Source organism: Polyodon spathula, chromosome 21 (genome assembly GCF_017654505.1).
Source record: "Polyodon spathula isolate WHYD16114869_AA chromosome 21, ASM1765450v1, whole genome shotgun sequence".
NCBI lineage: Eukaryota > Metazoa > Chordata > Actinopteri > Acipenseriformes > Polyodontidae > Polyodon > Polyodon spathula.
Window position 1 is genome coordinate 9205401 of NC_054554.1, and position 13474 is coordinate 9218874.

The 13474-nt window shown below is 35.8% G+C and overlaps 2 protein-coding genes across 2 annotated transcripts; one reads left to right on the plus strand and one right to left on the minus strand.

The window, feature by feature from the left end:
* Positions 1 to 4185: 4185 nt before the first annotated feature.
* On the minus strand, positions 4186 to 8937 carry emc8 (ER membrane protein complex subunit 8). The gene is made up of 5 exons (XM_041221913.1): positions 8155 to 8937; positions 7141 to 7217; positions 6958 to 7027; positions 6495 to 6589; positions 4186 to 5483 (listed from the first exon to the last, which is right to left on the minus strand). The coding sequence occupies exons 1-5, from the start codon at positions 8356 to 8358 to the stop codon at positions 5324 to 5326; spliced, it is 606 nt and encodes a 201-aa protein (XP_041077847.1). The 5' UTR covers positions 8359 to 8937; the 3' UTR covers positions 4186 to 5323.
* A 319-nt stretch (positions 8938 to 9256) lies between these two features.
* LOC121296400 lies at positions 9257 to 13474 on the plus strand. The gene is made up of 5 exons (XM_041221915.1): positions 9257 to 9351; positions 10271 to 10344; positions 10909 to 11073; positions 12157 to 12288; positions 13173 to 13474. The coding sequence occupies exons 2-5, from the start codon at positions 10272 to 10274 to the stop codon at positions 13307 to 13309; spliced, it is 507 nt and encodes a 168-aa protein (XP_041077849.1). The 5' UTR covers positions 9257 to 9351; position 10271; the 3' UTR covers positions 13310 to 13474.

Below are 13474 nucleotides of genomic sequence, written 5' to 3' on the forward strand. Positions count from 1 at the left end.
GCGTCGCCGTTCATAGTAACCTGGAAGTGAATGACGAATGGCATGTGATGATGCAGTTCAGCTCCTCCTATCATCTCGTTTTTTTTAAAGCAGCTCTAATGATAGTGCTTTATTATTAATGCATTTTCTGCCTTACCCTCTTTTGGAGTTAAAACACTAGATGCTTTAGTGCATTTTACCTCTAGAGTCAGGTCATGTTACATGTTTGAATGTACATTTGCAGTACTCTACAATATTATTTGTGCGAAGCTGGGGTTCTGTTGTTAGCAGACTGCACCTCCTTGTGGCGTAAACCTGAACTGTAGTCTGAGATGCCATTATAATCATATACCACAGTACTGCATTATACTGTCACTGTATTACAAGTGCCCAACATGCTCTATTATACACCAATATTAATTATACTGCAGCATATATTATAAATCCAAGTACTGATATCATATCATCTATCTGAACTGAGTATTGCACTAGATTCATATTATTCAATACAAGAAAAAAAGTGTCAGTACTCTCTACTGGACTTTATGTTTAGTTTCCCCAACTCTCTATTACTATTTTTCTGAATCGTCTTTGTCGAAGAGTTATTAGGTTGTGCAGATGACATATGTGGGTCCTGGTGCCCATATTAGTGATGTCGCAAATAACGTTGAATCAGCTAGGCTGGTCAGTAAAACATTGAATCCTTTTGTATGGCTCATGGTTCATCAGCTGATTCAGATTCAGTTGTATTGAGTTTGCCCACTAATGATGATAAACAAACTACAAGTTAGGTGCCTGCTGATATGAAAAACAGTAAGTTTTGGCCCCCTACTGTATTCTGGATGAATGGCATCCCTTCTAAAGTGACCTTGTGTGAGCAGAAAGAAGTGTATAGCAACAATGTGTACAGATCCAGAACTATTGTACATGGTGCAGAAGTAACCCTGACACATAAATTAAAACACAATCCTCTTGTTAATTGTGCATGTAATATGTGCCAAAGCAAGTCATCAGTAACTGGGCTCAGACTTTGTCCGGCATGCAGTCATTTGGCTAAACACTGTAGAATCAGTAGAAGCTGGTATAGTTTGATACAAGTGGACAGTTTTTAGGCAGTTTCTTATCAAGGTGGGCTTGATTCCCAGAATTGAATGCAAGTTTCTGCAACACCCTTTTTAGACTAAGAAAATGTTGTTAAATGTTGAAATAAGGTTTGATATGCTTGCTTTTTACTATAAACTATTTATGAGTGTAAGACCATATGCTTAACACTGCCTGTTATAATAATATACATGAAATTGTTTCTCATCAAGATAGGTTCGCATTTAAAATAGTTAGTAATCGTGTTCTATAGGGAGTAAACTGTCTAGTTTGACTCTGAGTTAAAAGATGATGCAACATAAAGAGATGTTGTTTGGAATATAAAATAAGAAGCTTAAAAAGTAATTTTAAGAAAAAGAATAGAAGATGGGTTTTAAGAAAGTAAAAACTTTATAACTTGCTGTGAGCCTGTCTTGAAGTCGTGCCAGAAAGTGGAGGGATAGTTGGCATGAAGAGCAAAGTTCTCTTATCTAACAGCGTCAAGGTTAGAGTGTCTTCTCGCCATAGAAAAATTGGAAAAAACTTTGATTATCGCTGGAAATTGGAAAGCTAAGCGCACAACTAGAAAACTGGTTTTAGCTGGTTTTTGTGCAGCTGAAAAAAATAGGAGGTCGTCCGCAGTTCAGCTGAATTCGTGCTGTTAGGAAACTCATAGGACAGAGACATTACAATCTTACACTTAAATAAAAAACAAATAGATTATCCATGGAGAGAAACTCTATATTGGGAAAAACATAAGATGGAAGTTCCCTATAATATCTGTTAAGCACACGCCTGTAGAGAGAGAAGGAAAACTAATTTGAAGAATAGAATGGCATGAGGGAATATATTATTAGACATTAATGCATATAATCAGTATAATCATAACTAATAGTGTTGTATATATTTCAGACAACACTCATATATTCAAAATAATATTATTTTCTTTGTTTCACCTAGCTTTTTAGATAGAGGAGGGGTCGAGAAATGAGCGGGTGAGATCATGATTGGATGTGTAGACCAGGTGTTATATTTTTATTAATTGTTGGCACAAGGCTCTAAATTTTTAGGCTTTTGTGTGCCAAAGAGATAAGAGTTAGACTTGATAAAGATTCTCCATGTATTCCTATGGAGATGAATCCTATAAAAACTCACACTTTTCGCAAAAGGGTACCACATTCAAGACCTTTGCTTGACAGGGTGAAGTGGTCCATCACTTGCAGATCTCCACCAGACTGATTCCTTTGTTCACGCTACTTTTCCTTATAATAGGAGGTAAGCATATTACTAACATTATTATATCTTACATGTATTGGTTGCATTGCTATAAGGTTTTGAAACTATGTTTTGGTTTTAAGAGAGTGTTATATTGAATGAAACTGAAATATAGAAGTGGGTGCTTGTAGACTGCATGTGTTGGAATTTGGAAGTCTGATCAACCTACCTTTTTCCAAATATGAAAAGCATTTTAATAAACCGAAGGAACATTGCTCTGATTCGTAAAACTTAAAATGAATGAGTCTTGAGTGTCTTTCTTGCCGATTAAATAAAGGTTATATGGACTTACTTACAGCTCGTCCAGTGCTCGAACATAAACCACTAGGGGAGTTTATAACATCTCTGTCCTCCTAACGTCTCCCCTGAGTTAAGAGAGCGTGCAGAGTAAACAGAAAATAAATAAGACCGAATAAAAAGAGTACGTGAAAATCTGCAAAACGCAGCAGACGTGACAGTGGGTTTCAATTGATCCATGACAACTTAAATATTACTCATATTGCCTCCTGTATTGGTATGATCATATCATTCTCAGTTCAGCTGGCAGCAAGCAGAAGCATAGCCTAAACCACGTGTGTGTTGAAGTATTCATTTGTTTTACCTACAGATAACCAGTGGGTTAGTGAGTCTACACTGCTTAGAAGTCCCTAAATACTGCATGACCCCAACTTGTAACTGTAATCTGTTTTTAATAAATATGCTACACAATATTCTATTACCACATCATCAGTCAGGGTTGCTCTAGTTGGCCGTGTAGTGCAGGGTTTAGAATTAGCAGGTAAACACACCCCAAACATGAACTACTTTAGATGTGTAATGACTGCAGTATAGGATACTAACGTTAGGGTCGTTGTAGGGAGAGGATTATTTATTGTTTAATTAACAACAATATGATAACCAGTCAGAGTGCTGTGTCCTGACAGGAGAATTTGGTGGTACCTTTGTAAGGACAGCTCAGACATTAGCTCCATTCACTTTTAAAACATGGTTACATTAACACATCATAGCATACAGGACTGAAACTCCAGACAGCAGCAGTATAATCACCATAAACTTTATTGCATAACAAAGTTAGTTTTTTTTTTTCAAATCGGTCTTTCATATATAAAAGGAAAACGCAGCACATGACACACAATCATTCTGAAATGCACTCATCTCAATGATAATCATATCACAGCCTAACATCTTCATTAACCCTAACCCTAGCGTTTCATTATAAAGAAATCTGGCAATTTTTCCTATTGCGCCGTGCTATTCTAGAACTAACCACACAGTGCAACACACATGAATTGTTCAGCCGAAACCACACTTTAGGATAAGCAATAAGGTAGACATTATTTTAAAACAGCTTTTAAGTTTCAAAAAGGTATGTGCCATGGGTTTGAATTAATTAAATGAAATCCAATACCTAGATTATAGAGATAATGATGACTAGAATACATGTCATTATATTAGAACATTTTAATCAAATGCTGTGATTACTAACATCTTGATGGTTGAATCCTGGTGTATAATAATACATTATTATAATTAATGGTAATACTAAAAGACAGTAAATGGATTCAATGACACACATTTCGACTAAAAGCCTTCACCTGAGGTCCTGGATGCGATGACTGAAAAAAATAACGAATAGTACGACTGGTACTTGGGAGTAAAAGGCTTTGTTAATTCCTCAGTGATCCTCATGCAAGTGGATTAGACACAGGCTACCATGGAGGGAAAACACTTTAACCAGTTTATGGCAGATCTAGAATTAGCTTGATTACTCAAATGGGTGGATTATTTGAGTAAGAAATATGAAGGAAAAAAAAGACCTGGCAGTGCAAGCACAGAAGTTTTCTGAAATGCTAATGTCAAGAAAAAAGGATTTTATTAAACACAGGACATAAAAGAAAACTTATTTATTCCTAATGGGAACTTTTCACTCATTCATTAACACAGTCTTCACTAGAATGCATGTCATGTGTATGGACTGCAGTATGATTTAACATCTAATTACAATTCAAGAAGTAGTGCTCCAGAATTCCACTGGCATTCTCCCAGTTAAAGTGACTACACCTAATATGAATATGAATGTAATTTCATTACAAACTACAAGACAAAAAACAAAAGAAATGAATGAACCCTGCGAAAGTATAGGATTTTTCATACCATCTACATTTTCATAATATTTGATTTAAGTGACCTCCATTATAATCTATGATCTCAGCTGTGATCATTGTTTTCCACGCTTACAAACTATTCAGGCCAAAAAACTCCCTTTTCAAACATTTCTGAAAGCTGAATAAAGAAAAAACGATTTTTGGGGTGTGCGACTGTAAAGTCTGTCCCCTCTGCACTGTTAGTAAATAGAAAATCTATCCAAAAACCAGTTGCAGAAAAGGAAGAAATTCCAGCTGCATGCAATTAGTAATTCTTTAACCCTCCTTACATTAATAGGTAGTAAGCATGGTAAATAATGTTCAAAGCAGACACAAGGAGATAATGATATGTAACACACAAAGACATATTAAACAAGTAAGAAATAATACTCTGAAAATATACATGGTATAAAAAGCACCTATTTGATTTTTAGTTTGCTGGCTTTTACATCCGAAAAGAGTATGTTGGATTTAAAGATAATGGCTTAAACAAGGATTGCTTTAGAAGTACATCAGTGGTTATAACACTCTTAGCTTATAGTTTAATGTATGTAGTAAAGTGAAAATACATTACGAATCCCTGGCCAGCAACAAATCAGTGACATTACTAATTGTAGGCTGAATGCTTGAAAGCATTTCTAAAAATGCCCAATTTTTAGATACGTAATTAACTGATTATAGAAACTTTACGTAGAATCACTCACATGGTTTGCAAAGGTATCTGGTAAATTCACTGTCAACGTACAACTTCACACTGTATTCTTTTATGAAGAAAAAAGTTCACTGGAAAAATATTGAGTCCCGTTTTGGCAGAAATCACAACAGCTAGTCTACTGAAGAAGTGCTCAACACAAGTGCAGGATGGATTTGTTGATCTCAGGGTTTGTCCAGTCATTCCGCAGGTCATCCAGGTGATTATCAAAGTCGATCAGGTTGTCGTAAGACCTGCCTTCCAGAAGTGCAGACATGATATTCTGGGCTTCAGACCAGTCCTCACAGCAGTCACTAGGCATGGGGGACATTGGATGATATGTACTTAATGGCAACCAGAAAACAATGTAGTTACTTACCTGTGGTTAGTACGTTTCTTTCTATATTGTCTCTCTAACGGAAGACCTAAAGCTAGATTTCCACCAATGTTCTTTTTGAGCGTGGTGCTGCGGAGCTTAGTAATTGTTTCCACAGACAGTACAGCTAAAACTTGTTAATCACAAACCCATAATGAGAATGAGAAGTTACATAGGTGAAAAGTGAATAGATTTAATTCAAATTATTTTCATATTATAATGATTGCATTTACTTAAAAGATATTAAAAAAACAAAAAAAAAACAATTTGTCTTTTTTGGAGTGCATTGTGAGGTTTCGGTTTAGAATACAAAACACCACATATTTATTTATAGCAGGCTTGTGATATTATAGCAAGCTATTAATTCACTGGCTCAGTTATGACTTTTACAGTACCCCATTTCAAAAATCAAAATTGACCAAACATCATAGCGAAAATTGCTTGCATTACAAAAATAAACCTATATGATTCTATCATTCTAGTCACAATCCATGCAGACTAAATGGGGAAGTACAGCAAAATCTGAATACAGAAGATAATTTCATTTTATATTCAACTTTAGTTGTTATATAGATCCACATTAATTAATACGCATTTGTAATAAAAAAAGGTTGAAAACATCCATTTTCTCATTAGATATCATATTTGCATTAACACTTTTAGCATACGCTGTATTATTAACTTGAGTTTCTGGAACTCAGAAATGTTCTAATAAATGCTACTGGGACTCCTTGCAAGTCCTCTAGTTTTATTGCTTCATCAAGTTTTCATCACAGGGTTTGACTTGTATATAAACAAGCATATTCCACTTATTAAGAAGTGCATTTATTCACTTAAATGCAGATCATGAACACAGAAGCCAAGAGGAGAATGGGAAACAAAGCCCTCCAACAGAGGTTTCACACCAATGTGTTCATACACAACAGCATGGAAGGAGGTAAAGACTTACATGCTAGCGTCTCTGCATTTCCATTTGTTGTCATGATGCTCGAAGACAGAAATTGCAGGGTCATAACAATTCATGGAAATCTTACTGTTGTCCACCTGAAAACATAATATATTTTAGTATGCAAGTATGGCAGGATTTTACTGTATTTTATGGTTTTTTATTGTTTTTTTTTTTTATTTATTAAATAACTGACAGCAGATCTTTGTAAGGCTATATATTGGTAACCACTTGTCTGATGGAATTATTCTGACCTACAAAAGAACTGGAGTAAAGGATTCACTGAATGTAGCTGTGTAAAACATAAAGGCCCGCCTCATTCAATTAAAATCATGTTACAGTGTGGCCTTTCAACTGCAAGCCCCACCTACTTAACAGTAGCAGAATTGAAAAGGGCAAATTGTCCAACAATGAGGAATGCTGTGTAGTCCCACTGAAAATGACAGCAAATAACATCCAAATATACCATAATCAATGCTGCCTGACTGAAGTTTTCTGCAATCCTTGCTGCTACTTTTTCTGCAAATTGATTGGGTCTGAAAAAGGGTATAAAAAAAAAGGCAAGATATACTCAGTTTATCAGGCGCAGCAGCATAATAACTGTGAGAAACTGAATCACTTCAATACATTCAAGTTTGAAAAGGCACACCTCGTTTCCTTGATTCGTTCATTGGCCTGGTAATACCCAGCTATCACGTACTTATTTTCCTTACACCAGGTGTCAATCTGAAAAGTTGAAACTTACAATTACTGCAGTGAACAAGACAAGGGGTCAAGATACATTGAGAGCAGTTCATGTTTTAAATTACAGTAGCGAGACAATTATCTGATCTTCGATCAACGGTACTGTCTAATCAACTGAACACATCTGTAATCATGTGATGAATTCGGTAGGTGTGGTAGGTTACGCTAAAATGGCTACGAGATTTAACTGCCAAAAAAGGACCAGCAGATTAAAGCAAAGGAAGGTTACAGAATTACTCAGACCACCAAAACCTTACATGGAGCAATGTGTGCTTTAAATGCAGTTAAGCAAATGAAAATGAGTCACCTCATTCTTTATTCTTCTTCTATTTCATCATTAAGGGCTGTCTGTTATTGAGCAGCTAAGAACTTTTACTTTATTAATTTCAATTGCACTTTATTACGATGCCTTAACAGCAAGTATCAAAGAACAGAAACATTTTACAGAATTTTTGAAGTTTAATGATTCCTAAGTTCTGTAATGTGTCAAAGTTGTACTGAATTGTATTCTTTGATGAGTTTGGTATATGGTACGTTTAATTACATTACTTCATTACCTTAACTATTGGTGTTAAAGTTTTAATGAACTGCATTAATTTAATGATTTGTAAAGCTTTGTAATTTTGTACGCTTAATGTGATAGAACAGGTTACTATATCATCAGTAGGCACTTGTGTATGTTAAGTTTATTCTATGTATTATTAAAAGGTACAATGTTCGATTATCAATGCAAATCGATTATGCGACCTAGTACTGGTCCCAATTAGTTCGGATAATTAACTCTCCATTGTATATAGTTATAATACTAATACCTGCACATCTCACTTAATGTATATTTTCCATTGTGAACCTCAGACACGTGGAATTACAATCAGAATGAAGAAAACTGCATTGATTACAATCTAGTGTACTGCCTTACCAGAGTCAAAGCAATTTCCATCATTGGTGCCAGCGCTAGGGTACCATGGAACAGAGGCACACAGTCCACACACAAAACAGGCTGGCCGTCTTTTCGCTTCTGATTTTCGGCCACCAACAGACCATTCACCGCGAGGTGGGGATACTTCGCAGCGTGCAATAACATTTTACAATATGCCTGAGTGGTTAACTTAATTACAGTCATCTTGAATTCACTATTATTCGTTGAGGGACGAGCAAAAATAAATCTTAATAAGGAGAAAAAAAAAAAAAACCTTAAAATTTCAATGGCATCAGCCTTACAAATATGCGCCTCTCCAAACTTAGACAATAAGAGATGTTGTATTTAAATCGAGCACATGTTGTAGAACTCGAGCACAAAAAGCAAGTTTATTACAAAAAAGTGTATCTCTCTCTTTCCGGATAGAACTGTCGTGTTTGAGCTTTTCAGCAACTTGCAGTTATCCGAACTGAAAATTAAAATGCACGAAACGAACTAAACAACACGCAACACTGTCGAGCTGAGTGTAAAAACCCGTTATTAATACGACATAAATAAGTAATTACATCAGATCGTACTTTACATATAATCGTTTCTCAATAAAACCATTCCTGCCCTTGATCGGTGAAACTGTACATTTATACAGAAGACACGCGTTAATAAAACTAGAAATCGGTTCAACAATAGCTAATACAATATTAAATCTTCACAACAGTCAAATATTATAACCATCTATCAGCGTTCATGCCGACTGCTATCACCGGTACCGTAAAGCAGATAGGTCTTAAGTTAACTATAATAATTAATTATTTATTGGCTGTAATGAAACTGATGCCATTTTGGTGCTACTAAGGAAGCAACGTTCAATAATAACCGTAGTGCAAACTGCGCCAACATGGCAAACCAACGCTGTAGTTTAAAAACACTTTACGATATCGTCGCTAAACTATCGCAAAACCAACATCAAAAACAATCCAAACAGCTTATTTTTTCGTACAGGTAATATACTACATGTTATTTACTACCAAGATTGTTAAATACATGATTGAAAATTTAAAATATCCCATCTGAATTTAAGTAGATATAGTTCCTCCCCTTGATTTTTTTGTGTTCCTTTTTGTACTCCCCCAGTATCCCACAATTCTTCAGTGTTCCTTCTGTGGGTTTTTTTTGCGCTGTCTGGAGCTGCTGCGGCAGGTAACAAGTTACTGTTTTAATTGGGCCAGTGTACTTTTTTTTTTTTTTTTTTTTTTTTTTTTAGTAAAGCACGTTTGTTAGGAAATCTTGTAGGGACGGCTTTTTGTCTTTTAATGTAACGTTCCCTACGCAACATTTTCAGATTAGTAGGTTTCTATGGACTCTGTTCAATTTGACATTGAGTCACGGCAGAGGAGGAAGAGGTAGTTCGCCTCACAAAGCAGGCCTGATATTTTACACGGTGTTAATAAAAATACAAGTTAAATCGTATTCTGTTGAAAGTAAGATAGTTTTATATTTACGTACTAGCAAAATGGTTCGCTATTTATACATTTTACACTAAAGTGATGCGTGACTCCGGTCATGTTGACCTTGTGCTACATTGAAGGAATTGAGTGAGGTTGATGACTTCTTACCGGTAATATATTGACAGGATATTGCTTGAGCTAAATTAAGGGACTCGGCGTTGATCAGATTCGCGATCACATTTCTTTAACATATTGATTGGTAAATTACGTGTGAAATAAATTGTCCGATAGAATAACAGAAAATAATATATTGGTTATTTATTTTTATGAAATTGATTTTGAAGTAGTGTCAAAACCCAATTTAAATGTTGTTGTTGTTATTGTTGTTGTTGTTGTTATTATTATTATTAGGCAGTAGGATCGTTGATGCAGCACATAAGATCTGTCAGAATAACTACCGTTGGAGCTTCCAACTTTTTTTTTTCGTTTTCCCTACTATAAAAATCAAACGTGATTACTACTGCACTACGTGGAAATAAAAAATTACAGTATGTGCCCTCAGGTGGCAGCTCTGTGACCGTGGAAACTAATTTATAATAGTAATTTTTCTGAGTTGTATGCCGTTGTATAATTTAACTAGCAACTGTAATGTGAAATGGCATCTTTTTCAGAATGATTGCATCTAGAGCACTTAGTCTTGTGGGCAGGAGAGCCATTTCTGCCTCCGTTTGCTTGCGTGGTCATGGTAAGTACCTCTTGACGTCATCACACTTTTGTACATATTGCTAATTGTGTGTTTTTTTTTTAATGCAGTGGTATTAAGTAATATAACATAGCTACAATGTGTGTTGTACTATTTATTACTATACAACAAGAAAAGCAAAATACAGAGATCCTGAATGTACAGTACTTGTTTGCAGTAGTTGTATGTGTTAATGGTTTTTTTGACCTTGCAGTCTAATCTGTCTTGACTTGATTTTAGTGTGAAGGGCAAAATATTAGCATCCAAGATACAGGCACATTTCACTGAACTTCTAAAACACTTCTGCTAACCCATTATTTTAAATGGTCACTATGAGAAAATGGGAAGGACTTGAATGATAATTGCCTAAGTAGGAATGTAATGTAACATTACTGCACCCACCAGATCTGTCATTCAAGGGCAATTTATCCTGGGTAAAAAAAACTTTTACTACAGTTGGTGGCAGATTGTACATAATCTTTGGAATGACCCTTGTGCTAAGCTGTGAGGTGCAGGTCCCCTCTAATGATAGATTCTGTTTTTGTTTATTTTTGTTGCTATAAACAGGGGTTGCAAAAGTGGAGGACTATGCGCTTCCAGCTTACTTTGATCGCCGTGAGTCTCCACTGCCTGATGCAACTTTTGTGAAGCACCTGAGTTCTGAGCAGTTGGCTCTGAAGGAAAAGGAGAAGGGATCATGGGCCCAGATGACAGAGGAAGAGAAACTTGCTCGTATGTATATAAAGTGAAATGATCAATCTGTAGATCAGTAGACTTTAGCCTAGAACTTGATTGAATGTATGTAGACATTTTACCTCAGTTGTAAAGATGAAGACCATCAGCTCTGCAGGTGTTTTTGTAATTTTAAAGCCTTTTTAAAAATATCTGAATGTGCTTCCTGTATTTTAAAAGAACATGATTGCGGGACACTGGCGTTTAATTAAGGCCCTGTTCACACTATGCCTTTAAACCGTCTTAAAGTGCTAAATCCGGTTAACGTTTACGCTATGCAGCGTTTTAATACCACACTTGAGAACCGGACTCGAGATCACCTCGGGGGTAGTCTCAAGTCTGGTTCTAAATTAGATTGCATCAGGTAATGCGGTTTGTCAGAAGTGTGGACGCTGTAATACCCAACTGCATTTTTTGTGCATCCTCCAATTTCCCAAAATGCTTTCTGATATGTTTTGGTGTGTGGACATTACAAATACAGTGCTCAGAACAGGCGCCTGAAGGAGCTGAGAATGAGTGTCAATATTGCTGTACTGTATACAATTTCTGAGGCTTGTAAAATGGTGAATCATAGAGCAACGTGATCAGATGCCAAAATCGAGGCACATTGATAGAAAAGCTTCAAAGTTCAAAATGAAATGCACACATTATGATAAAATGCACCTTGTGTTTTTAAGAAACAAAGCCGTAACGTTCATGCTGAGAAACGCTATGTCTTCCATGGGCACAGGCTTCATATTTGCAAGGTTGTAAACAGGCAGTGTGCTGGTAGAAGCTGTAACCAAACTGTTTTAATAGTGTTTGTATGCATTCAGTCTGACTAAACATGAAACAGTACTTTAGTGTGGGTGCTTTAAACAGGATTAATTAAAACATTTTTGAGTATGGTTCTCGAGATCAGTTATGTAGTGTGGACAGGGCCTTAGAACGCATTAACCTTCATTTCAATATGTATCTGCTACCACTATCAGGATTATATATTTTTACTCAAGGGTTTTATGTAATAGATCGTAATGACCTGAATTTAGGTACGGTAAATCTTAAATCAACATACCTGTTTCCTGTGCCTTGTCTCCCCAATAGTGTACCGCATCAGCTTCAACAAAAGCTTTGCTGAAATGAACAAGGGAACACAAGAATGGAAATCAGTTGTTGCTGGAGTGTTCTTTTTCATTGGGTTGACTGGTTTTGTGGTCATGTGGCAGAGAAAATTTGGTGAGTAAAAAAAATAAATATTGAAACAATAATAAAGCCTGTGTATTGTAAAATTGTTTTCAGTAAAGAAACTGTTTAAGGACACAATACGGCTATAAAGTTAAATGCTCTGTTATATGGGATTGATCTTGGGATGTATGAATACAAAGTTATACAATGTAGAAAAAAATATAATAGTTAGATACAGCTACAACATATAAAGACTTTTAAGGAAGCATGCAGCATTTTAAAGCTATGAGTATCTTAAACAATAACATTAGTCATCTAAATGTATATACTGGTGGCAGCTTACCTTTTTGTCTTATAGATCAATCTGTACATTGCACAGGCAAACATTTAGACTCAAATACTTTTTGATATAAAAACAATAAATAACTTGCAAATTGCTCCACTGTAAAATATATATAATGTGTTGAGCTATCCAACTATCCTCAGTCCACAATAAACAAACACTACATCAATAAATATGGAATACTTCAAGTGGCAACTCCTGGTTACCAAGGAAGTATTTGCACATGGCCAGCATGAGTAGACATGGCTTGTCAAGTGTAATCATTACCAAGTGATGCTGCTGAAGTATTTTATTTATGTAACACTTTTTATATTGGTGTGCGGTTGTTTTTGTCTGTGTGGTTTGGATGTTGAGTTAAGCAGCAGCAGCAGCTGGTCCAGCGCAGGTACTGAGGGTAAAGGAGGCGGTTCCAGGTATGGAACTGTGGTTATAATTACACACTTGCAGTACTGTATAACGTAGCATCTATTTTCATGGTTTGAATTTGTGCTTTTGCTGTGTAATAAAATAATTGTTCCCTGTGTTCTGATTGGCTAAAACAACCTTGATCATTGTCTAACCCCTTTCTACTATTTATACTTTAATTTTACAGTGTATGGTGATGTGCCACCAACATTTACTGAAGAATGGATAGCTGCCCAGACCCAGAGAATGCTGGACATGAGGATGAACCCAGTGGAAGGCTTCTCAAACAAATGGGACTACGAAAATAAACAGTGGAAGAAATGAACCAACTTCCAGACCACTTAACAACATACACACAACTTGCTTGAATTTTAATTCCATACATTTTCTTGTTGCAATGTTACCTCAGTAGATACATTCTGGAAGTACACTTCCTCTTAAGGTTATTCTGTAAATGTTGAATATAATAAAACTCATGTGTTTTACTCA

Coding starts and splice junctions, on each gene's coding strand:
- emc8 (XM_041221913.1), bottom strand. CDS start 8,358: ATGACTGTAATTAAGTTAACCACTCAGGCATATTGTAAAATGTTATTG. Junction 7,218..8,154: donor TGGAAATTGCTTTGACTCTG/GTAAGGCAGTAC, acceptor TCAACTTTTCAG/ATTGACACCTGGTGTAAGGA. Junction 6,590..6,957: donor GTCAGGCAGCATTGATTATG/GTATATTTGGAT, acceptor TTATGTTTTCAG/GTGGACAACAGTAAGATTTC.
- LOC121296400 (XM_041221915.1), top strand. CDS start 10,272: ATGATTGCATCTAGAGCACTTAGTCTTGTGGGCAGGAGAGCCATTTCT. Junction 11,074..12,156: donor AGAGGAAGAGAAACTTGCTC/GTATGTATATAA, acceptor TCTCCCCAATAG/TGTACCGCATCAGCTTCAAC. Junction 12,289..13,172: donor CATGTGGCAGAGAAAATTTG/GTGAGTAAAAAA, acceptor TTAATTTTACAG/TGTATGGTGATGTGCCACCA.